General features: G+C 43.9%; 1 protein-coding gene across 14 annotated transcripts in view; it reads left to right on the forward strand.

Moving 5' to 3' along the window:
* DLG2 (discs large MAGUK scaffold protein 2) overlaps positions 1-23863 on the forward strand; it is a 1711631-nt gene that overhangs the window by 983649 nt on the left and 704119 nt on the right. The window contains exon 1 of one of the 14 annotated variants that reach the window (XM_068266698.1): positions 17753-18139. The exons of the other annotated variants lie outside the window; for them this stretch is intronic. Coding sequence (XP_068122799.1) covers positions 18062-18139 — 78 coding nt within the window. The 5' untranslated portion in view covers positions 17753-18061. Of the gene's footprint in view, positions 1-17752; positions 18140-23863 lie in introns of those variants that run through there. 14 annotated transcript variants of the gene reach the window in all.

Below are 23863 nucleotides of genomic sequence, written 5' to 3' on the forward strand. Positions count from 1 at the left end.
GCACAGAGGGAGATACTTGTTGCTTGGCAGTTTGAAAGAGCTGTTATTTCCCATTCTGCATCAAGGCTCCCATGGTGCGATGTCAGGACCATGGTCATGACATCACACTGTGGGAGGGTTTTCACCACAATATCAGCCACACAGAACCCACTGATGATTTATTTGAGAAAAGGTTAAGATTTCTCATGGGAAAGAGGGTATCAGCTACTGATTAGGATGAAGTTTAATCCTGAGTTACAGTTCCCCTTTATCAGGCTGTCTACATGTCTACATGAGGGGTTGATGTGGCTGTATAACTTAAAGCTATAGGTTTGCTATACACCAGCGGTTCTGGATGTGTGCCTGGCTACAGGGGTATAGAGAGATAATTTGCATATTTAGTAGTGGTGCATTGTGGGTAACCACAGATGTTCACTTAAAGCTGAATTACCGCAAGTACCTTCTGTTTTAAGAAGGCAAATCACACTAAGCATTGCTTTTTAGTAGGAGGGCTTTTCAGTCTCTTTTAGTCCCCCTATACTTTCCTAGTGGTTTGGGTCACCCTGAGCTGCTTGGTTACTCAGTTCCTCTTTAAAGAGGAACTCCAGTGAAAATAATGTAATAAAAAAGTGCTTCATTTTTACAATAATTATGTATAAATGATTTAGTCAGTGTTTGTCCATTGTAAAATCTTTTAAATCCCTCATTTACATTCTGACATTTATTACATGGTGACATTTTTACTGCTGGTAGGTGATGTAGATGCTGCATGCTTTTTGGCAGTTGGAAACAGCTGTAAACCGCTATTTCCCACAATTCAACAAGGTTCACAGACCGGATACTGTTAGGAGTACCACGGTCCTCAGAGTTTCTTGTGGGAGGGGTTTCACCACAATATCAGTCATACAGCGCCCCCTGATGGTCTGTTTGTGAAAAGGAATAGATTTCTCACGTAAAAGGGGGTATCAGCTACCGAATGGGATAAAGTTTAATTCTTGGTCGGAGTTTCTCTTTACAGAGTAACTGTCAGGCTGCAAAAGCTAATTTAAACCTCTATTCTCCTGTGTTAAACAGTTTAGAAGGAAGCCAAAAAGGCAATACTGAAGTTAAAAATCTCTCTTACTTTGATGTTTGCTGAACAGCAAGGCTGTATATTCACAAGCCCCTAAGAAGAACGACAGGCCGCATAACAGATACTGCAAAGAATTCTGGGGCTCCTTGTTCTCCCCACTGAACTCCCTTGGTCCTCCCCCTTCATTTACCTATCCCACCCTAAGGCTGCTTACAGTAAGAAATTACAGGCTCATGTTACAGCAGCTTGTAACCTCTTGCAGCCAATCTCCCAGCAGTGAAAATCAACATGCTTTTTACAGGGCACGTTCCATTAGAGTATACTGTATGAGTCGCTATTGTTCCTAGCCACATGGCTAATTAATATTCACTGCACAGTAGTGTTGTCCGGATCATGAACCATTAAGATCTTTTTTGTGAGTTGAATCATCAGGAAGCAAGGAAAGGGAGGATATGACATCACAATTGGCTTCATAGGAGACAGACAAACATGGAACCTGCCATGAGCTGTCAGGAGCATCATTCTCTGCAAATACTATATAAAAATTCTGTGAAATCCAAACGTGGACAGGGAAATGCATATGTAATGTAAGTACAGCCTATATTTAGCTACTGATATATGTGTTTTTTTTTCTCTGAGACCTTATACCTAACAGCTCCTCTTTAAGTAACTAAGGTCCAACCCCTCCTCCCCCCATATCCTGTTTATTGTAAGCCATATAACTGTATTACCCCAAAAAGGTACTTAACACTAACGATGAAAAATTAAATTTTCCGGTCTCCTGTTTTGTTTCTGCCTAGACTTGGGTTTTATCAGATTAAAAAACAAAGAAAAAAAAAGTTTTGGCGAGAAATCCGCGGTGAATACGCGGCATTACCTGGAACAGGCACCTCGTTGTGAATGGGAATAAATGATTGTTCTGCTTTGGTGATTGAAAAGCTTAATTCCAGAAATGTAAATCTTCCCCACTTGTGGAACCTGTGATGCAGTTCACCGGCCCGACTGCAAATTTGTAAATCCAATAAACAATCTGAAGATTAAACCGCGGGGAGGATTTCATTTTCGCAAACACGTTTTACGACCCTCTGATGTGATCACTATTCACGCCTCAGCGACCGGCATGTTTTCATTTAGAGAATGTTCAAATGAATTAATTGTTGGGGTTTTTTTGTTTTTGGTGTTTTTTAATTTTGTTTATTGAGCAAGTTTGCTCTCGGAGTTAAAGTATTACTGCAGTCACACAAAAGTGCCCACACAGCTTCAAAGAGGAACTGAAGTGAAAATAACATCATGAATACAATCGCGCCCTTGATGATATGATACTGCTAGATGTTGTATATTTGAGAAGTGTAATTTTTTACCTTCTCAGAAGGACAAACCGTTATTGAACGGAAAAAGTAATGTTTATTCATGCACGGTAGGCAATGCGTTTCGTGGGTCTTGGCCTGCTTCCTCAGGTCAATACAAGTGTCGGTAGAACTTTTGGTCACGAATGTGTGCGCCTGAAATGTTTTTTTTTTGAGGAAGCGGGCCAAGACCCGCGAAGCGCGTTGCCTACCGTGCATGAATAAACATTGCTTTTTCCGTATAGGGCCTGTTTCCACTACACAAAGATTGGATGCAGAATGGATGCAGAAAAACTGACTCCAATGAAAGCCTATGGGCCTGTTTCCACTACATGCAATTTTTCTGATGCAGATTTTCCCATAGGCATTTATTGGAGTCAGTTTTTCTGCATCAATTCTGCATCCAATCTGCGTGTAGCGGAAATAGGCCCTATAATGGTTTGTCCTTCTGAGAATGTAAGAGATCACGCTTCTCAAATAAACAACATCTATATGATATGATACAGCAGTATCATATCATCAAGGGCGCCTCCACCAGTGTTTTTTTTTTCTTTTTAGCATAGTCTATACCCCATAGAGGTTTTTTAGTCACGAGGACCTATAGTCATCACAACCAATCCAGGAGAACGACCGACCGACCAGCATCTGTACCAGCAGACCTGGGACAACGAGGGGGGGGGGGGGGGGGAGGGGCGGTTATTTTTCCCAGGCTCAAATGGTTTTTGCAAGCTTTGCAACCCACCCTTGGGAGTATAATGCTTATACACATGTGCTTACATCACTTTGTCTAATTATACTGCGCCATTGGGCTCCTGGTATCTTACTTATTCACTGAGACTTGGAGGTTATGGGTAACCATCAAGGATCCAAACTATTTCTATTGTTTGCAATATTTATTTGTAAATTATTTAGTCAGTGTTTGGCCATTGTAAGATCTTTGGTCTCCCTGATTTTTATTATGAAATTTATCACTGGAGGTGACATCTTTAGTTCTGTCAGGTGATCTGTACGGAATGTTTGTTACTGAGAGTTCTATGCACAGAAGGAGATATTGCCTACTTGGCAGTTGGAAATAGTCATTATTCCCCACAATGCAACAAGGCTCACAGAGAGGAAACTGTCAAGACCATGGTCATGACATCACACTGTGGGAGTGGTTAATTTTCACCACAATATCACATACAGATCCCCCTGATGATCTGTTTGAGAAAAGGTAAATCTTCGTTCTGGGATAGGGGGTATCAGCTACTGATTGGGATGAAGTTCAATACTTGGTTAAAGTTCCTTCTTAAGAACAGCCCGGCTGAAATCATGTAGCCGATTATAAAAAGTAATCATTTTCCTTAGATTTTGCTGTTATCCTTTGAAAACCGGGTATTTGTTTGGTGTGTATCTGATTGTGTGCACAATATCTCTTCCTTTTTGTAATGGAAGAAAGTGAACCAACTGCAATTTAAGGAGGACTATTTAGAACATCTGTAGCTGATAACTGTGTAACGCCATCTTCCTAAAGTTTGTTACAAGGGAGATACTGCTTGCTTGGCAGTTGGAAACAGCCATTTGATCCCACAGTGCAATGAGGTTCACAGACAGCAAACTGTCAGGACCATGGTCATGACATCACACTGTGGGAGGGGTTTCACTACAATAGCCACACAGAGCCCCCTAATGATCTATCTGACAAAAGATAAATATTTCTCATGGGAAAGGTGGTAGCAGCCACTGATTGGGATGAAGTTCAATTCTTGGTTAAGGTTCCTCTTAAAATAAAAGCTTCTTTGCTCCTGATTGGATGCCGGAAGTTATCAGAGTGGAATCTCGACGCTCCTCTCTCCTTTAGCAAATCACTCCCATATGCGCGGTCCTCGCTCCTCTCCGGAAGATCCTGTGTAATGCTGGCAGAATAGAGATGAGCCTTAATTAATTTGATGCCAGCAGGAAGACATGAATATTAATTATTAGTCTCCTAAGCATGAATTAATTATTTGACATCACATTTCACTTCGAAGCTGTCAGTGCATCACTAGTTTTCATTTATCAATGATTGCGCCTACATATCAGGTTTACTGATAGTCCTGTTGGGAGTAATAATAAACCAGCGAGTACAAAATTCAGTTTCAACTTGCATGTTGGTGGTCGCCCACAGAGTATATTAACCACTTCACCACTGAGGGGTTTTACCCCCTGACCACCAGAGCAATTTTCACCTTTCAGCGCTCCTTCCATTCATTTGTCTATAACTTTATCATTACTTATCACAATGAAATTAACTATATCTTGTTTTTTCCGCAGCCAATTAGGCTTTCTTTAGGTGGGACATTATGCCAAGAATTATTTTATTCTAAATGTGTTTTAATGGGAAAATAGGAAAAATGTGGGAAAAAATTATTTTTCAGTTTTCGGCCATTATAGTTTTTAAATAATGCATGATACTGTAATTAACCTGCCTGGCGTTCTATTAAGATCGCCAGGCAGGCTGCGGGAGGGTTTTTTTTTAATAAAAAAAAAACTATTTCATGCAGCCAACTGAAAGTTGGCTGCATGAAAGCCCACTAGAGGGCGCTCCGGAGGCGATCTTCCGATCGCCTCCGGCGCCCAGAATAAACAAGGAAGGCCGCAATGAGCGGCCTTCCTTGTTTTGCTTATATCGTCGCCATAGCGACGAGCGGAGTGACGTCATCGACGTCAGCCGACGTCGTGACGTCAGCCGCCTCCGATCCAGCCCTTAGCGCTGGCCGGAACTTTTTGTTCCGGCTGCGCAGGGCTCAGGCGGCTAGGGGGGCCCTCTTTCGCCGCTGCTCGCGGCGAATCGCCGCAGAGCGGCGGCGATCAGGCAGCACACGCGGCTGGCAAAGTGCCGGCTGCGTGTGCTGCTTTTTATTTCAGCCAAATCGGCCCAGCAGGGCCTGAGCGGCAGCCTCCGGCGGTACTGGACGAGCTGTGCTCGTCCAGACCGCCCAGCAGGTTAAAACCCATGAAATGTATTTGCCCTTTTGTCCCGGTTATAAAACCGTTTAAATTATGTCCGTATCACGGTGATTTTTTTTTCAGTTTTGCGTCCATCCCTAATTACAAGCCCATAGTTTATAAAGTAACGGTGTTATACCCTCCTGACATAAATATTTAAAAAGTTCAGTCCCTAAGGTAACTATTTATGTATTTTTTTTTATTGTAAATTTTTTAATTTTTTTTTATTACAAAAAAAAAAATGGGGAGTGTGGGAGGTAATGAGTTAATTTTTTGTGTATAACTATTTAATTTGTATGTGAAAAATGTTTAGGGTGTAGTTTTACTATTTGGCCACAAGATGGCACCAGTAACTTTTTGTTTAATGCGACCTACAAGCTTGGAGGAAGTAGTAGGAGGCTGGGTACGTTTTTTTTTTTCACAATGATCGCGCTGCTTAGCAGAAAAGCAGCGGATCATTGCGGGGCTTAGATCAACGTACGGGAATGGATTTTCCCGTTCATTGATCTCCGGGCGAGCGGCCGGCGGCATGTTTACCCGCGGGAATGCGCGCTAGAGCGAGCGGGAGAGCGGGCAGCGGCGGGAGCGCTGAAAGTACGGATTTTTCCGTCCCTGGGGGTTAAAGGATGGAAAAAGGGATGGAGAAATTCGTACGGGCGGGGGTAAAGTGGTTAACTTCTGCCAGGCTTTTCTACGTCCTTGTTTACAAATACCTATAAACACATGTAAATATTTGGTTCTGTTTTCTATTTTTAGAAAACTAAGTACGTATAGCATCATCTTGTGGCCAAAAAGTAAGCTACTTCCAAATACACCATTATTCGCTTACCATAGAAATATCAAATACATTTTCATTATTTTTGAAACTCCTTCACCCCTAACCCAAAATAAAATATTATCGCCATACTTTGTACTAGGGACACAATTTAAACATTGTAATAACCGGGACAAATGGGTAAATCAAATTTGTCTATTTTATCTACAAATGCACATTTTATTTTTAAACTGCAATGGCTGAAAGCTGAGAAATGGTGATTTTTTTTTTCCCCAATTTTTTCTTCTTCCCTGTCAAATGCATATAAAATAATATAATTCTTAGCATAAAGTACTGCATAAAGAAAGCCTAGTTTTTCCCGCAAAAAATAATGTATAGATCATTTCAGTGGGATAATTAGTGATAAAGTTATTACCGAATGAATGGGAAGAGCTTTTGAAGGGGAAAAAACCTGTGGTAGAGAAGTGGTTAAGGTCCGTACACACACTCCCAACAAAAGTCACGGAAAACAGACGTCCATTTTTGCTGAAATGACTTGACCAGCAGGGGCGGTCGGAATTGTCGATTTCCGATTCAGCAGAAATTCCGATTTCCACCAATGCCCATTACCGATTCCACAGATTTCCGATCGGTTTCTGATTTCCGAGTTTGGATTTCCAAGTAGTTGTCTTTTTGGTCATTTTTTGCATTCTCTGATTGGCCAAATACTTCCGAGTTGACTCTGCATTTTCTAATTGGTCCAATGCTTCCGGGGTCTGTGATTGGGCTAAAATGACAGAGTTGTGGTAATGCGGTATTTCTACAGAAATCCGATTTCCGAGTTCAGATTTCCGGAAATTCGGAAATTTCAATTCCGCGAAATCCGAATAAGCGTCCCTACCAGCAACGTCGTTGAAAAGACTTGTCGTTTCTGCACATCAATATTGACAACTCGTTTAAATGCTGCGTGCACAAGCATAACGCCATTATAAAAGACATGTCTCCATCCGGTAGAACAGTGTCATTCACGTGACATTGTACACACAGGGCCATCTGCACGATATCTACCCAACAGTCACTGAGTTGATCTGCTGGATGGATCAAGCAACATGCATATCGGTCGCTTGGCTACATTTTTGCACACGAATGTCGTCCAACATGGCAAAATCTATAATTTTTGGGATGTTTCAAATGACTTTGGTTTAGTGTGTATATGTTACGGCCAGAACCCGAAGTATGGCCACTTCAGGTTTTGACCGGTCAATGTGCGAAGTTGCCGCTTCGCTACGGCCAATGTCTGAAATGAGCCAAATCCTGGCCGCTCCGATCATTTTCCCCGGCGCTGGCTCCGCCCCCTGCCTCCCTGCTAACGGCTTTCAGTCAGCCGGAGACACACTAGTCCCCCCCCCTCCGCCGAGTCGTTGGTGACTGCAGGAAAGCAGCGGGGAGCGCTGCAGACATTGCTTCTGTCAGGGACGAACAAATTCCTGCTTTCCTGCCTCTGCCTTCCTGCAGCCATGAACGACTCTGGGGGGGGACCCATGTGTCCCCCAGCTGTCAAAAGCCGATAGCAGGGAGGTAGTGGGCGGAGCCAGCGCCGGGGAAAATGATCAGAGCCGCCAGGATTCGGCTCATTTCGGACATTGACCACAGCGCCGCGGCCACTTCGCACATTGATTGGCCAGTACCCGAAGTGGCCAGCCACAACGTGAGTGGCCAAACTTCGGGTTCTGGCCGTAACATATACAAGCCTTTAAAATAAACCTGATGTCACAAAAAAAAGATACTTACCTCAGTAGGGGGGAAGCCTTTGGATGGTGCAGAGGTTTCACCGGTCTCGCAAGCCCCTCCCTTCCTGTGCTTAAACTCTTTTTGTAATGTTCAGCATTAAAGTCGGAGATTGCTCGTGGCTGCGCTCCCCTCTGTGTACAAGTGTGATCACACTGCGCAGGCGCACACAGACAGCCCCTGTCTGCGCAGTATCCTGAAGCAGCTCATGCATGCTTTTTTCTCCATGCACAAATGGCTTCGTGCTACACTGCAGGTGTGGGCGTCCGTGCACCTGTGCAGTGTGGCCATACTTGTACACAGAGGGAACTATGGCCAAGAATAGGAAGAGGGTCGTGGCCAGCAACGGAGGGGACTTGAAAATCAGGGAAACCCCTATTGACATAAGTATGACATTTTTTTGTAAGCTTCAGGTTTCCTTTAACTCATGTATATGTTTCCGCCTCTTGTCGATTCACTGCACGCTGCTCTCCATCTTCCCGACACGTCTGCTTTCACAGCAGAACTTCTGGCTACGAAGGCAGAAGCGTCTGAAAGATGCAGAGCAGCGTGCAGAACATCTGTGAGAGGAGACGACATAGGTGACTTAACACTGACATATGTTCCGGCACCATCCACAAAATGGCAACTATGTTAATCAAACCCCTTCTATGTTCAGGGGTACTTTTAAAGTTCTTATTTACCAAACTGACGGATGAGACGAGAAAGATAATTAGCATATTAGCATTCAAACTCTCATGATGTATACCATACTGCATATAATATGTTCTAACTACCAGGTGTCACGTAAAAGTGTTTTGAACTACAATTATTTCACCTCTGAAAAAGCGGTTGTTCTAAGCCAGGGGTGTCAAACTCAAATACAAAGTGGGCCAAAATTGTACACTGAGACCTGGTTGTGGGCCAACCTCAATGTCTACTGGCCACATTCCTCCCTTATTAAAGCGGATCTGAGATATAAAAAGGAACTGTAACAAGTAACTTGTCTATGTAACGATTGGTGTCAGCATGTAATGGAATTCTGATTATTAGGTGATCTGCAGTATCACCTATAATGCAGATATTTACCTGATTATATGATGATCTGCAAAATCACCAATAATACAAGTATACCAACTGCTAATGTGATAGTAAAGTATAGTGCTTGGTGCAACAGTAGTACTGATAGGGTTAGCTATGGCACACCAGAGGAGCTGGTGGGCACTAACAGTACAAAACCCCTCACCAGAGACTAGGGCCCTCTGGTGAGAGTAGAGTGGTCAGACTAAACGAGTTGGCAACAGACTGGCAGATACGGTACAAAGTCAGAAGGCAAAGGCAAGGAGGTTTTAACAGGCAGAGTCAGCAACAAGATCAGATGGGCAGAAGTACAGAATCACTGAGCGTAAGAGTAGTCAGAACGAGCAAGAGTCATACACAGATAATACACTATTCAATTATGATTATGGCTATCAAACAATCCTATCACTGTGTGAAATCCCCGGTTTTCTCCCGAATCAAAGCACACCGGATCTATCTAAGGTCTGAGCGCTAACACGAAGTATTCGCAACAGCAGACAAGTTGCGAGTGATTCAGGGAAGCTTAAGAAGCAGAGCGGCGAGCGTCAGCTGGCGCGCCTCCTTCCTGCATAAAGGTCTCGTCTGTGCGCAGGCGCATGCGACAATGCAACCCTATGTGCTGCTGACAAACCCGTCCTCGGCGTGCTAGATGCCCGAGGACCGGATAGATCGCTAGGCAGGGAGATGGAGGCAGCTGCGGTGGTATTGCTGTTCACCGCAGCTGTCTCTTCCGTATTTGTTACAGTCTATATATCTTATCTAAAGTTTAGATAGTTTACACAGCATATCTAGCTGCAAACAGCTTCAGAAGTTTATTTATTCCTGTGATACAATGAGGGCAGCCATGTTCTGTTTGTCACATTGTCACAGGCTCCTCCCTCCTCCCATTTGCCTCTGAAATCAATGGCTAGTAACCTCCTCCTGCCCGGACTGAGCTCCCATAAGCCCTTGCTACAGTGCCAAGGCACAAAAGGAGCTGTGGCTTGTTTAGTTTATAGGGAAGTAGAGTATTAAAACAAAACAAAAAAAGTATTTGGCTTGAGGAATGCCCTATAAACTATATGAAAGGAACACAATTATGCAATGAGTAAAAGTTTATCTCGGATCCACTTTAAGTTAGGTCTAATGACCCCTCCACCCCCAACTCCTATACAGTTTCCTGGTGTCTAGTGGTCCTCCTTCCCCTATACAACCCCCTGGTGTCTATAGGCCCCCACCCTCCCCTATACAGTTTTCTAGTGTTTAGGCCTTTCCCCTTACCTCCCCCATATGGCTTCATTGGTGTTGTACTGCTTCACCTCCAATATAGCTTTGCTGGTAGTCTAGAGTGGGCCAAACATAATGCAATGTGGGGAAACCACTTGAGGGCCAAATTGAATGGCTCTGAGGGCCAGATTTGGCCCTCGGGCCGGAGTTTGACATCTATGTTCTAGGCCGTGAAACGTACGTTAGGCTGTAAAACATTATAACACTGTGACATAAGGACTGTTTATTCATGATTATCACACTGGACTTTTAATTATGTATACTGTAATTAAAAGTTATGTTTTACAGTACTTCATGGCCAATTAAACCCTCACCATTAGTGATGATTGTAATCAAGTTATTACACAAAATTTTGCATACATTTCTGCAATTACGCCCATACCTAATTACAATATGTAAATTCAATTGATTTCGGTAATTATTCGTAATTTTGCATAATTTTCACATCATTTTGTGCCAACTTTAACGGTGAATAGCAATTAGAATAGTGGGTACAAGTAAAAAATCCTAATTTTTCAAAAAGACCTTATTGAAAAATGACCGTTTAAAAAACAGTTTTCCTTTGCATTTTAAAAATCGATTTTCTCAAAAACTATAAGGTCTTTTTGAAAAAAAATTTTTTGACTTGTATATACAGTACTATTCTCCTTAAAGGACATCCGAGGTGAAAATAAACGAATGAAATAAACAATTGTATCTACCTTCCTTCTCCTTAAAAAGTTTTATTTTATATTTAAATCTACTTTTCAAGTTTTTACTGTTGTATTGTTTTTGCTCAATGACACATTCATTGAAGTATGCCAAAGCTAAAATCTATAAATTATTGACCCATTTTATCCCTTTCCTGCTCTCAGAATCCATTTTTTGCTATGAAAGTTGTATATAGTTGGAATTTCTTATCAGTGAGGGTCACACTGTAGTCACTTCCTGTCTGAGTCAGGACTGAGTCAGCCGCTTACATACCTGATGTTTAACTCTTTCAGGCAGAGAAAGAAAAAAGGGAACACAGCATAGTTATTTGTGTGCTAGGCACTGTCCATACATGTCTATCTCATCATGTCAGATGTCACCTCGGGTATGCTTTAACACAGAGGTGCCCACACTTTTTCAGCTTGTGAACTACTTTAAAACATAAGCAAGTCAAAATGATCTACCTATGTACAATTTTAGGAGCACACTTGTATATACATAATGGAAAATGTAGTGGGGTCGGGATCTACCATAAGTCCTTTGCGATCTACCTAATGGGCACGCCTGCTTTAACATATATAGCAGTTTTCGTGGCAATAGCATGTAAAGAGGCCTTGCTAAAGTCGGCATAAAATGGCACAAAATGATGCAAAATTCCGAATGATGAAAATTACAGACGAACGTAATTACGATTTTTCCAGAAACGATTTTGCATCGAAATTGTGAATTTCAATGTGAAATTACGTCTATGCGAAATGTGTGCTCAGTACTGTTTTGTTTTTCTATTGAATATATTGTTCCTTAGGAGGGGTGGTCAGTCTATACTTTCAGCTTGCTCGTTATTATATTGCTGTATAAATAAAATAATAATAATGTAACCAGATCACAAAGTGATGAATACAGGTATGTGGCTGCTTTATTGCTTCTGAGATACCGTATTCCGCAGTAGAGTACTAAAGCTGTTATTCTTACTTGCCTGGGCTTGAGCTTCGTATTACATTCACACGCTGTACCACTTTCTTTATAGAGGAGGTGTAGCGAGTTCAGGTAGGTGAATGTGAATTTATGAACATAACCCGAGAAGACAACAGCTCAAGGTTCAGTCTTTGCAAAGTATTAAAACACACTGCGAAGATTCGAACGCTGCAACTTGTGCACGTGTGCCGCCTGCCAGAGACATGAGACCTGAAGCATGGTTGTGTAAATAGCGGGGGTGTCATGTGATGCGGCCATTGTAGATAGCATGGATGGTAAGCGGTGATTTCTGGGTAATGCTGTCTTTGCACTTTATACCACAAGGTTATTGTTTTTGAGGCATACAAATAAAGTATTTTTCTGTAGACAAAACATTCTCTTAGGCACAACAAACCGTCTTGGTAATTTAACTATTTCAGCCGCCCTGAGTCTCATGTCCGCGACTGGTGCTGCTGCAGCCGCAGGGATGTGAGACTCATGCGGGTGGAAACGCCCTCATTCGCGATGGTCCCGGCAACAGGGGGGATTGGCGGCAGGGGACAGAAGTCCCTCGAGCCAATCCGTGCTTGTCTGGCGAGAATAATCACTGTTTTTGTTCAAAAACAGTGATCATTCTCAGATGGTGCCGCTGCGCTCCTTCTCGCTCACTCGTTCCCGCGATCGTTAGATTAACCACTTAATGAGGAGCTGTCTTAAAATTTAAAACACATACAAATAAGAAGTACATTTCTCCCAGAGTAAAATGAGCCATAAATTACTTTTCTCCTGTGTTGCTGTCACTTACAGTAGGTAGTAGAAATCTGACTTTGCCGACAGGTTTTGGGCTAGTCCATCTCTTCATGGGGGATTCTCAGCATGGCTTATACTCTTTATAAAGACACTCCCTGAAAAAAAATTATACAAAGATGCTGGCCAGCCTCCCTGCTCGCTGTACACTTTTTTGGCAGTTGGACGGAGCTTTTTAAAATAAAAAAAAACCCTAAAGAATCCCCTCCCCATGAAAAGATGGGCTATTCGAAAAACTTGTCAGTAATGAGAGATTTATACTTCTTATTGTAAGTGACAGCAACATAGGAGAAAAGTAATTTTTGGCTCATTTTACTCTGGGAAAAATGTACTTCCTATTTGTATGTGTTTTAAATTTTAAGATTTTCGCAACAGTTACTCTTTAAGGACCACAGGCTTATCCCCCCCCCCCTCTTCCCCCAGTGACCAGGCAATTTTTTTTTACAATTCAGGCCACTGCAGCTTTAACAGTTTGCTGCAGGGCCATACAATGTAGCACACATATAGATCTGCCCCCCTTTTCCACCCACCAACAGAGCTTTCTGTTGGTGGGCTCTGAATCAATGCTGCAGGGATTTGTTTTGTTTTTTTATTAATTTATTTCTAATTTTATTTTAAATAAAAATGACTCTTTTTATTTATTTATTTTTCCTTCCCCCCGAGAGCCAATCAGGGCAATCCTCTCTCATAGGTATCAGCCTATGAGTGGGGATCGCTAGTGAGCCCGCTGCAGGGGACAGCCAAGTGACAGAGCTGTCTGTAGTACAGAACTGCAGTAGATTGCAGCGCTGTAAAGGTAAAAAAAATGCCGTTTTTTTTTTATAGTCTGCCAACGATGATCGCCACTGGCAGACCGGTGACGGAGCTCTGCTCCGTCTCTCTAGCGGGGATGCGCGCCCATAGGCACGCGCGATCCCTGTTAATCTCCTCCCCCAGGACTTGACGCCTTTCACCATTAGGCAGTCCTGGGGAAACTACCTTGCGGCTGCCAATTGGCATCAGCCGGTCATAAGGTGGTGAATGAATTGCAACGTTGTTCCCATTCATTCATCTCCCCTTAGGTCCCCCATTATCACCGGCATCAATGAAATGCCTGCGTCACTTCTGATGTAACACAGCCACGGATTACTTCCTATTTACCATACTTATTGTACGCAATAGGAAATAATGCGCAAGGACATCTGGTGGCCAAATAGTAAAATTACACCTACAGAGATTAAAGGAGTACTATCGATTGAAACGACTTTTTTTTTTAATACTCTATATTAGTGTACACATTACCACTAGTGCTAGGGGCACTTTATTCAACCAGGTCTCTCTCTCACTATCCCTGCTTAAAAATTCATTTCTCACACAGCTCATAGTAGTTTGGGTCACCCTGAGCTGCTTGGTTACTCTGTCACACAGCTCACAAATATATGTCACTGTGTCACTCCCAGCATGCAGGAGACATGAGGAGAAATAGGCTGATCTGAGGTGGTAACAGGTAACTAAATGAGCTGGAATATTGCTGGAATATAACTAGCTATAAACAATAGTCTGTGTTTACACTCAGACTGGCTGCCTGCTTGTGGTGATTCACTCCAGGCTGCATCCACTTTACAAGCTGCTGAGAGGGGCAGACCACTGTCTACAATTAGCATTATTAGTATCTTTATCAGTAAAGAGAAGCAAAGATAATAAACACACATTGCTAGAATATTTAACCCCTTACCACCATATCAACAAGATTATTTCAGCAAGGTGATAATTAAACTATAAACTGAGAAGTTGATAGCATCTCCCCTTTGCAGAGACATAGTCTAGCCCTCTGCAGCTCAGTATTAGATACATTTTGTATCCAACACTGACGCCAAAACTGACGGAGGATTTTACAGCTGAGAGGAACAGCTGTGAGAGGAATCAAATTGCTCCTAGTACTTGCCCTAATGTGTGCTACAACATACAGCATTTAAAAATAAATGCATACATCGATAGTATTCCTTTAAGGACTAAAAAAATTTAGTACGTATGTCAGGAGGGTGTATTATTATTAAATTATGGGCTTGTAATTAGTGATGGATGTAAAACTGAAAAAATGCACCTTTAATTCCAAATAAAATGTTTTCACCATATATTGTACTAGGGATATAACATTTAAACGTTGCAATAACAAGGACAAATGGGCAAATAAACAGTGTGGCTTTAAATCCACAGTTTTACATTTTATTTTAAAACTATAATGGCCGAAAACTGAGTACTGAGAAGTAATGTGTTTTTTTTTTCAATTTTTTCCTATTATTCCCAACTGAAATGCATTTAGAACAAAATAATACTTAGCATAATGTACCACCCAAAGAAAGCCTAATTGGTGGCGAAAAAAACAAGGTATAGATCATTTTGTTTGTAGTAGAAAGAAAGAAATACGTGCACCTTCCGTCCTCAGTTGCTCGTGTTTCTTTCAGCAGTGACTCAATCCATCCCATTGGATCCATAGTTACAGTCCTACAATAACATACTGGCCTGTGTGGCGATGGTGGTGGAGGAGGTGGGTGGCGGGCAATGGCAGGGGAGAGCGACGGCCGTTTTGTATCACGGAGACACTTGGTCACGCTGTGTTCCACTATAAATCATTTTGTTGTGTTAAATAGTGATAAAGTTATTGGGGAATGAAAGGGAGAAGCGCTGAAATGTAAACATTCCTCTCGTCCATAAGGTGAAAACAAACTGTGGGCTGAAGTGGTTAAAGAGGAACTTTTAGCTAAAAGGGGAAAAAAATAAATCAATACATTGCAAAGTGAGAAGTTTTTTAATAAAAGTGCGATCAAGAATTATTGATATTCGCCATGTCATTTGTTCAGATTGTTTGATCGACAATAAGCCTGCAGGTCATCATTTTTACTACTGTCAGACATGAATAAAAAAAATTAAACCGCGCCTACTGCCATTATCTATAACCACACCCCCTTACAATGCGATAGGCCAAAAGGTTGTTTTTTTATAGATGTACATCTGCACAGAGGGAGATACTGGTTGCTTGGCAGTTGGAATCAGCTGTTTTTTCCCACAATGCAACAAGGTTCACAGACAGGAAACTCTCAGGACCATGGTCCTGGCATCACACTATGGGAGGGGTTTCACCCCAATTTCAGCCATAAAGACCCCCCTTATGATCTATTTGAGAAAAAATTGCGGGAAAGGGGGTGGTCTACTTTTTTTGCGATGGTGGTCTACTAAAAAGTTTTGTATTTTGCACATGATTTGAGCACTTACAATTCATACAGTCTCCTCCTGCCTTGATAAATCACCCTCTCTGTCTGTAACATAATTTGGTTTTTATCAGGGTGTACTTGGAATATATTTGTTGCAAGGAAGGGGTACAGGATGCGTATGTTAAAAAGGGGCGCTGGAAAAAAAGGGCGCGGGGTTTTAAACGATAAGCATGGATAACGTTTAAAAATGAATTGTACTGTATTTCGTTTAAAATTAATGTTTTATAAAGTTATTAATAAATCATTAAATAATGTGCATGAAATCGGCAATTGTAAAAACGTTAATCTTCCGTTTAAATAGTGAAACGTATAATAACGTTTAAAAAAAAAATTACTAAGTAACCCTCCCTGTACCTACCCCTAACCCCTAGACCCCCCTGTTGGTGCCTAAACCTAAGACCCCCCTGTTGGTGCCTAAACCTAAGACCCCCCTGTTGGTGCCTAAACCTAAGACCCCCCTGTTGGTGCCTAAACCTAAGACCCCCCTGTTGGTGCCTAAACCTAAGACCCCCCTGTTGGTGCCTAAACCTAAGACCCCCCTGTTGGTGCCTAAACCTAAGACCCCCCTATTGGTGCCTAAACCTAAGACCCCCCTGTTGGTGCCTAAACCTAAGACCCCCCTGTTGGTGCCTAAACCTAAGACCCCCCTGTTGGTGCCTAAACCTAAGACCCCCCTGTTGGTGCCTAAACCTAAGACCCTCCTGTTGGTGCCTAAACCTAAGACCCCCCTGTTGGTGCCTAAACCTAAGTCCCCCCTGATGGTGCCTAAACCTAAGACCCTCCTTAGTGATCACTGTATTGTGTGTAGAATAATGTTTTAAAAACAGTAAGGGATAAAATATAGTACAATTTACGTTACGTACTGATCGCTTTGTTTCGTGAATAATAATGTTTTACAAACAGTAAGGGATAACATTTAAAATAATGTTTTATTGAAATAGGAAACGTAAATCATCACAAGCAGTTATAAAACATGAAAAATCTTCGGGCGCCGTTGGAAAACGTTATTATTCTCGGGCGCCCTTTTTTCCTGTTCGGCGCCCAGTAAACGATAATTATTATGGGAGTGAATAGCGGCGCCCGATTTGTCCACTAGCCACCTGCGCCCTTTTTTACTGTTTCCGTACAGGATACCAGGAAAGGGAGCAGTGCTGCTGTAGAGCTCCCCCTTAGCATTGTTAATAGCGCACATCCATTGCTCCTGTCATTGCGGCTGACACGTATTTAAGAACTGCTAAGAATCAGGGGGTGAAAGCGTTGCGCTGTACCAGTCATCGCACCCTCCCAGCCAGCTGACACACATGTAGTCATCAGTGTCTCTCCACTACAGAGAGCTGCAGACAAGCGCTTTGCTCTGAGCTGGATGCACAGTTCCTAGCACAGGATCCTCCTGTTAATAATATGTTAATATAGCCCTGCCGCCTGCCTCTCTCCTGCTACCCACGCAGTGTGTGTTTCTGCTAACTACAAGATCCACCAGCCGCATCTTCCCAGCTCATTCGTTTTCAGCAGAGAGTGAGAGAGAGACGTACAACCAGGATCTCTCGTCTTACGCCAGACCAGAATCCCACAACTCACGACAGACCAGGATCTCCCGTCTTACGAACAACCAGGATCTCCCGTCTTACGCCAGACCAGAATCCAACAACTCACGACAGACTAGGATCTCTCGTCTTACACCAAACCAGAATCCCACAACTCACGACAGACTAGGATCTCTCGTCTTACGAACAACCAGGATCTCTCGTCTTACGCCAAACCAGAATCCCACAACTCACGACAGACTAGGATCTCTCGTCTTACGCCAAACCAGAATCCCACAACTCACGACAGACTAGGATCTCACGTCTTACGAACAACCGGGATCTCTCGTCTTACGCCAGACCAGAATCCCACAACTCACGACAGACTAGGATCTCTCGTCTTACGAACAACCAGGATCTCACGTCTTGCGCCCGACAGGGATCTCACGACCAACCAGGATCTTACGTCTTGCGCCCAACAGGGATCTCACGACCAACCGGGATCCCACGTCTTACGACTAGACCAGAATCTCACCACTCACGACCGACCAGGATCCCACACCTTACGCCCGACCAGGATCTCTCGTCTTACGTCCGACCCAAGCATGTTCGCCTCTATCTGGTACGCCAAGAAGCTGGGACGTCGCTTCGTCCACAACGCCAGGAAGGCGAAACTCCAAAAGGTAGTTTGCTGATGCTTCTATGAGTTCTGCGCTAGTAAGATACTCTCTTAAAGTTAGCCTGCTGTCTCTGGCAGCGAGATCGCAGACGGGTAGTGTGATACCGAAAGGCGTGGGGGTAACTGCTTTAAATGGAACCCGAGGTGAGAGACCTATTAAGGCTGCCATATTTATTTCCTTTTAAAGGACAACTGAAAATCAATAAAAACTATTTGTTAAAAAAATAGGACAACTGAAGCAAAAGGGGTATTGAGGCAGCCATATTTATTTCCTTTTAATCAATATCAGTTGCCTGCCAGCTCTGCTGGTCTATTTGGCTGCAGTAGTGTCTGCATAACACCAGAAACTAGCATGCAGCTAATCTTGTCAGTTCTGATAATAATGTCAGAAACACCTGATTTGCTGCATGCTTGTTCCAAGTATTAGGAGAGGATCAGCAGGGCTGCCATGCAACTGGTTGCTTCAGTTGTCCTTTAAACAAGGCACCTTGCCTGGTTATACTGCTGATCTCTTTTGCTGCAGTAATGTCTGAATTACACACTTGGAACAAGCATGCATCTACACCAGCCAGTTTTTTGTCACAGAGATCTGATCTGCTGCATGCTTGTTTAGGGTCTATGGCTAAAAGTATTAGAGGCAGAGGATCAGCAGGGCTGGCAGGCAACTGGTATTGTTTAAAAGGAAATAAATATGGCAGCCTCCGTATATCTCTCACATCGGGTTCACTCTTTTAGTTTTTATACTTGCTGAGTAATAGGCGGTGGAAATTGAACAGCTTTACTCATTTTGAAAAAGAGTCTGCAGGGACAGAAATAAAGGAGAGTTGAAACTGATGACTTGTTGTTAACAGTGCATACTTTGTGGCATTCATTCTTATATTTATGTTGCTTGAAGGGAACCTGACCTGAAAGGAGATGTAGGCTGACATTTTTATTTCATTTTAAATAATACCAGTTTCCCGGCAGCCCTGCAGATCCTTTGCTTCTAATACTTTTTCTGCCATAGACCCTGAACAAGCATGCAGCAGATTAGGTGCTCTAACTAAAGTGTGACAGGATTAGCTGCATGCTTGTTTCAGGTGAGTGATTCAGACACTACTGCAGCCAAATAGATCTGATCAGCAGGACTGCCAGGCAACTGGTATTGTTTAATAGGAAATAATAAATATTGCAGCCTCCATATCCCTCTCACTGAAGTTGTTCTTTAAATGCTGCTTCCCTGGCTGCCGTATGTAGAGACGGACAAGGAGATGTTAATAAATCGGGTTTGCCTGGACGTGTAATTGCTTTGAATTGGACCATTCCAAATCCTCAGTGCGTTTGATTGCTGCGATTCCAAGCTGCAGGCAATTTGCATTATGTTTGCATGCAAGCTGGAATTTGACAGCATCTCATGTAATATCTCTGGTGACTGTGATCTTTAATACCCTCAGAAACGAATCTAAGCAGATCAGGGGGCCAGTCTCCGCTGGGTGTCCGGCTGGTGTGTCTCTGACTCTCCAGAAGTCGATGGATCAGCACAGAGAAGCATTAAGATGAAATGGGGCCCAAGGCAAGGTGGTAGCTCCCCATTATAGACTTTGTGGTAAGCAGAGGGAGGAGAGGGGTCAAAAAATGTGGCAATTGGCTCCCTTTTCACCCACTACGGCCCGGGCACCTGCCTAGCCAGCCTCTGCTCTGGAGTCAGGCTGCTGCTGGCTTTGTTTCTCAGGATATTGTATTGGGTGCTCCTGTGACTTGTTGCAGCTTACATCTAGGCACAGGTGATTTCTGACTTTTGTAAACGTGTCATCTCCTGTACAGTCATCCTTCACTGCGGGGAGAGTCACTGAGCTGGGATCAGCAGGGGGCACACAGGGGTCCCGGAAGTCTATGCCTCACCATAGCTCAGTGCCATGAGGCCGGGTATGGGAACTGGCAGCGTGCTGCACTGCCGTGTATAGGCTGGAAAATAGTTTTACACCCCAGCCATGCCCCCTCCCCATCTAACAATGATGCCCCCTCTATGTTTTAGCAGCCCACTCAATGTAGATCCCCAAGCATAAAATACTACTTTCCCTTTTGTTTTAGCACCCCCCATGTAACCCCCATGCATGCCCTAACATAAATACCATTCCCCTCCATATCTTACCTATCCTCCCATAATTCAGTGCCCCAAAATAATATATGAATCCCCCCCTCTGTGTCCTATCCTCCTTCCTGCACAAAAACTCCCCCCAAGTTAAGATACTGCCCCCCCTCCCCCCATGCCGGCTCTTACCCCCTCCCCGATCTATGTACATTCTTCAACATAAAATACTATTCCCCTTCTTCCTCGCACTAATATTCTTGCCCCCAATATAAGCCCCTCTCTCACACTAAATCCTGTGTAAATAGTCACTACTCTGCCTTCATGTCTTAGGTATCCATCCTAGATCCCCAAATACATAGAGACTGCCCATACCCCAATGTATAGCCCAGCTAAGTCTCTAACGTATCTTTCCCCAAGATAAAATATTGTTCCCTACCCATATCCCCCCTCCCCCCCCCCCCCAAAAAAAATACTAATCCCTCTCCATTTACTACCCCTGCCCCCACCCAAAATAAAATACTAGTCCATCTACATATACCATTTATACAATGTATTCCCCCCATAAAATACTAGTGCCCCCCCCCCCATCCACACACACACACATTCAAGCTATCTCTCCAATGTATCCCCCCATACAATACTAGTGCCCCCCTTCATATCCCAGCTATCTTCAATGTACCCCCCACACCCAAAATAAAATACAAAAATAAAAGTCCAACTCCATATACCATCTATCCAATGTAACCCCCCATTAAAACACTAGGGCCATATGGAGGGGCAAACATTTTAAAATGTATACCCCGCCCCCCCTCCAATATTAATAACTATTACCCTTCCCACCATAAAATACCATCCCCTCCCGACTCTATACCCCAGCTAGCCCTTTAATGCCCCCCCCCCCCCCCTGCATAAAATATTCCCCGCTAATGAACCCTCCCCCAAACATAAAATAGTTTTCCCCCAAGAAATCCAGGAAAAACACTATCCCCCTCCATATCACAGCTACATTTTTTATGTACACCGACCCCTCCCCCTCCCAACAGAAAATATTGTTCCCCTAACACATTCCAGCTATCTCTCCAATATACCCTCCAACATGATATACCCATCCCTCTCCATATTCTAGCAATCTCTGCAACGTGTGTGTGTGACCCCTTCCAACAGAATATCCACCTCTAAGTGCTAGCAATCATTTTCCTGAGGGACAGTCCCTCTTTGGGAGCCCAGTCCCTCTGTCACTCTCTCTTCCTCATTCGTCCCTCTTTCAGAATTGATGTACAGATCTATGTAAATAGATAATAGATACATTTTATCTACTGAAAGTATATTCATTCTAAGCTGTATTGTCATGCTTTAAATTCTTTAAATTGGTACAGTTCAACTTCTCATTTTCAAACATTAATATACTGTATATAAAAAGCCAGTGTGGTTAGCAAAAAACTGCTGCTTTTGCTTGTGAATCCTCTGCCTCTAGATGTGCGCCAGGAGCACAATTACAGGTATATCACCCCCCCCCCCCCGCTCTTCAATGTCCCAGCAATGCCCAACCCCCGCCCCCCCCCCCCCCCCCCCATGTATCCCCCTGACATCATAAACTACTATTCACCCTCCTCGTCCTAGCACCCCCCCCCCCCCCCAATATGCAACTTCCTCCCACTCACGTAACACACAAAAGAAATGCTATTCCCCCTCCTTGTCCTAGCCCCCCCCCCCCCCCCCCCCCCAATTTATCCTCCTCCCAACATTAACTACTATTCCTTCTCCGTTTCCTATCTATCCCCCTCCTTCCCCGTGTATCAAACAAATAGGAAAGTAGTTGCATTATACTAAATGTTATGTCTAGTTTTGAAATTTCCGCTTTACTAATCTCAAAATGCTGTCTGGACATGTAGTTAAGGTGGAAAAGACCAATCTGAATTTGAAATGATTTCCAAATGCTAATTTAAGGGAAATGTAGTTGTGAAATAAGTAAGCAGTGTAGTATGGGTGTGGCTGAAGGTGGGGAGTGGGTGTTACTGGAGGTGTGATATGGGTGTGACTTGAGATGTAGTATGGGTGTGACTGGAGGTGTGGTACGGGCGTGACTGGAGGTGTGGTTTTGGAATGACTGGAGGTGTGATATGGGTGTGACTGGAGGTGTGGTATGGGCATGACTGGAGGTGTGATATGGGTGTGACTGGAGGTGTGACTGGAGGTGTGGTATGGGCATGACTGGAGGTGTGATATGAGTGTGACTGGAGGTGTGATATGAGTGTGACTGGAGGTGTGTTATGAGCGTGACTGGAGGTGTGGTATGAATGTGACTGGAGGTGTGATATGGGGGTGACTGGAGGTGTGATATGGGTGTGACTGGAGGTCTGGTATGAGTGTGACTGGAAGTGTGATATGGGTGTGACTGAAGGTGTGGCATGGGCGTGACTGGAGGTCTGGTATGGGTGTGACTGGAGGTGTGATATGGGTGTGACTGGAGGTGTGATATGAGTGTGACTGGAGGTGTGGTATGAGCGTGACTGGAGGTGTGGTATGAGCATGACTGGAGGTGTGACTGAAGGTGTGATATGGGTGTGACTGGAGGTGTCGTATGGGCATGACTAGAGGTGTGGTATGGGTGTGACTAAAGGTGTGATATGGGTGTGACTGGAGGTGTGGTATGGGTGTTACTGGAGGTGTGGTATGGGCATGACTGAAGGTGTGGTATGAATGTTACTGGAGTTGTGAATTGGGTGTGACTGAGGTGTGACTGAAGGTGTGATATGGGTGTGACTGGAGGTGTGGTATGGGTGTGACTGGAGGTGTGGTATGGGTGTGACTGGAGGTGTGGTATGGGTGTGACTGAAAGTGTGGTATGGGTGTGACTGAAGGTGTGGTGTGGGTGTGACTGGAGGTGTGGTATGGGCGTGACGAGCTGTGGTATGGGTGTGACTGAAGGTGTGGTGTGAGTGTGACTGGAGGTGTGGTATGGGCGTGGCGAGCTGTGGTATGGGTGTGACTGAAGGTGTGGTGTGGGTGTGACTGGAGGTGTTGTATGGGCATGACTGGAGCTGTGGTATGGGTGTGACTGCAGATGTGGTATGGGTGTGACTGAAGATGTGGTACGGGTGTGACTGGAGGTGTGGTATGGGCGTGACTTGAGGTGTGGTATCGGTGTGACTGGAGGTGTGGTATAGGCATGACTGGAGGTGTGGTATGGGTGTGACTGGAGGTGTGGTATGGGGGGGTGACTTGATGTGTGTTAGGGGTGTGACTGGAGGTGTGATATGGGTGTGACTGGAGGTTTAATGTGGGTGTGACTGGAGGTGTGATATGGGTGTGACTGGAGGTGTGCTATGGGTGTGACTGGAGGTGTGGTATGGGTGTGACTAGAGGTGTGGTATGGGTGTGACTAGAGGTGCGGTAGGGTTATTACTGAACATTTAGTTGAATTTGGTAGAGGGTGTGACTACACTACAGGAGTGATATAGTTGTGATTGGAGGTGTGGCAGGGGAAGTGACTGGAGCCACCTCCATAGGGTGTTACTGGAGATATACCAGGGATGTGACTGAAGGTGTGGTGCTGGAGTGACTGGCGGTATTGCAGGAAGTTTTACTGGGAATGTGTTTCTGCAGATGTGCGAGGGGTGGGTCAGTCAAGTAATTTAAATTAATATGTAACATAAA

This window comes from Hyperolius riggenbachi, chromosome 2 (assembly GCF_040937935.1).
Source record: "Hyperolius riggenbachi isolate aHypRig1 chromosome 2, aHypRig1.pri, whole genome shotgun sequence".
Lineage (NCBI taxonomy): Eukaryota > Metazoa > Chordata > Amphibia > Anura > Hyperoliidae > Hyperolius > Hyperolius riggenbachi.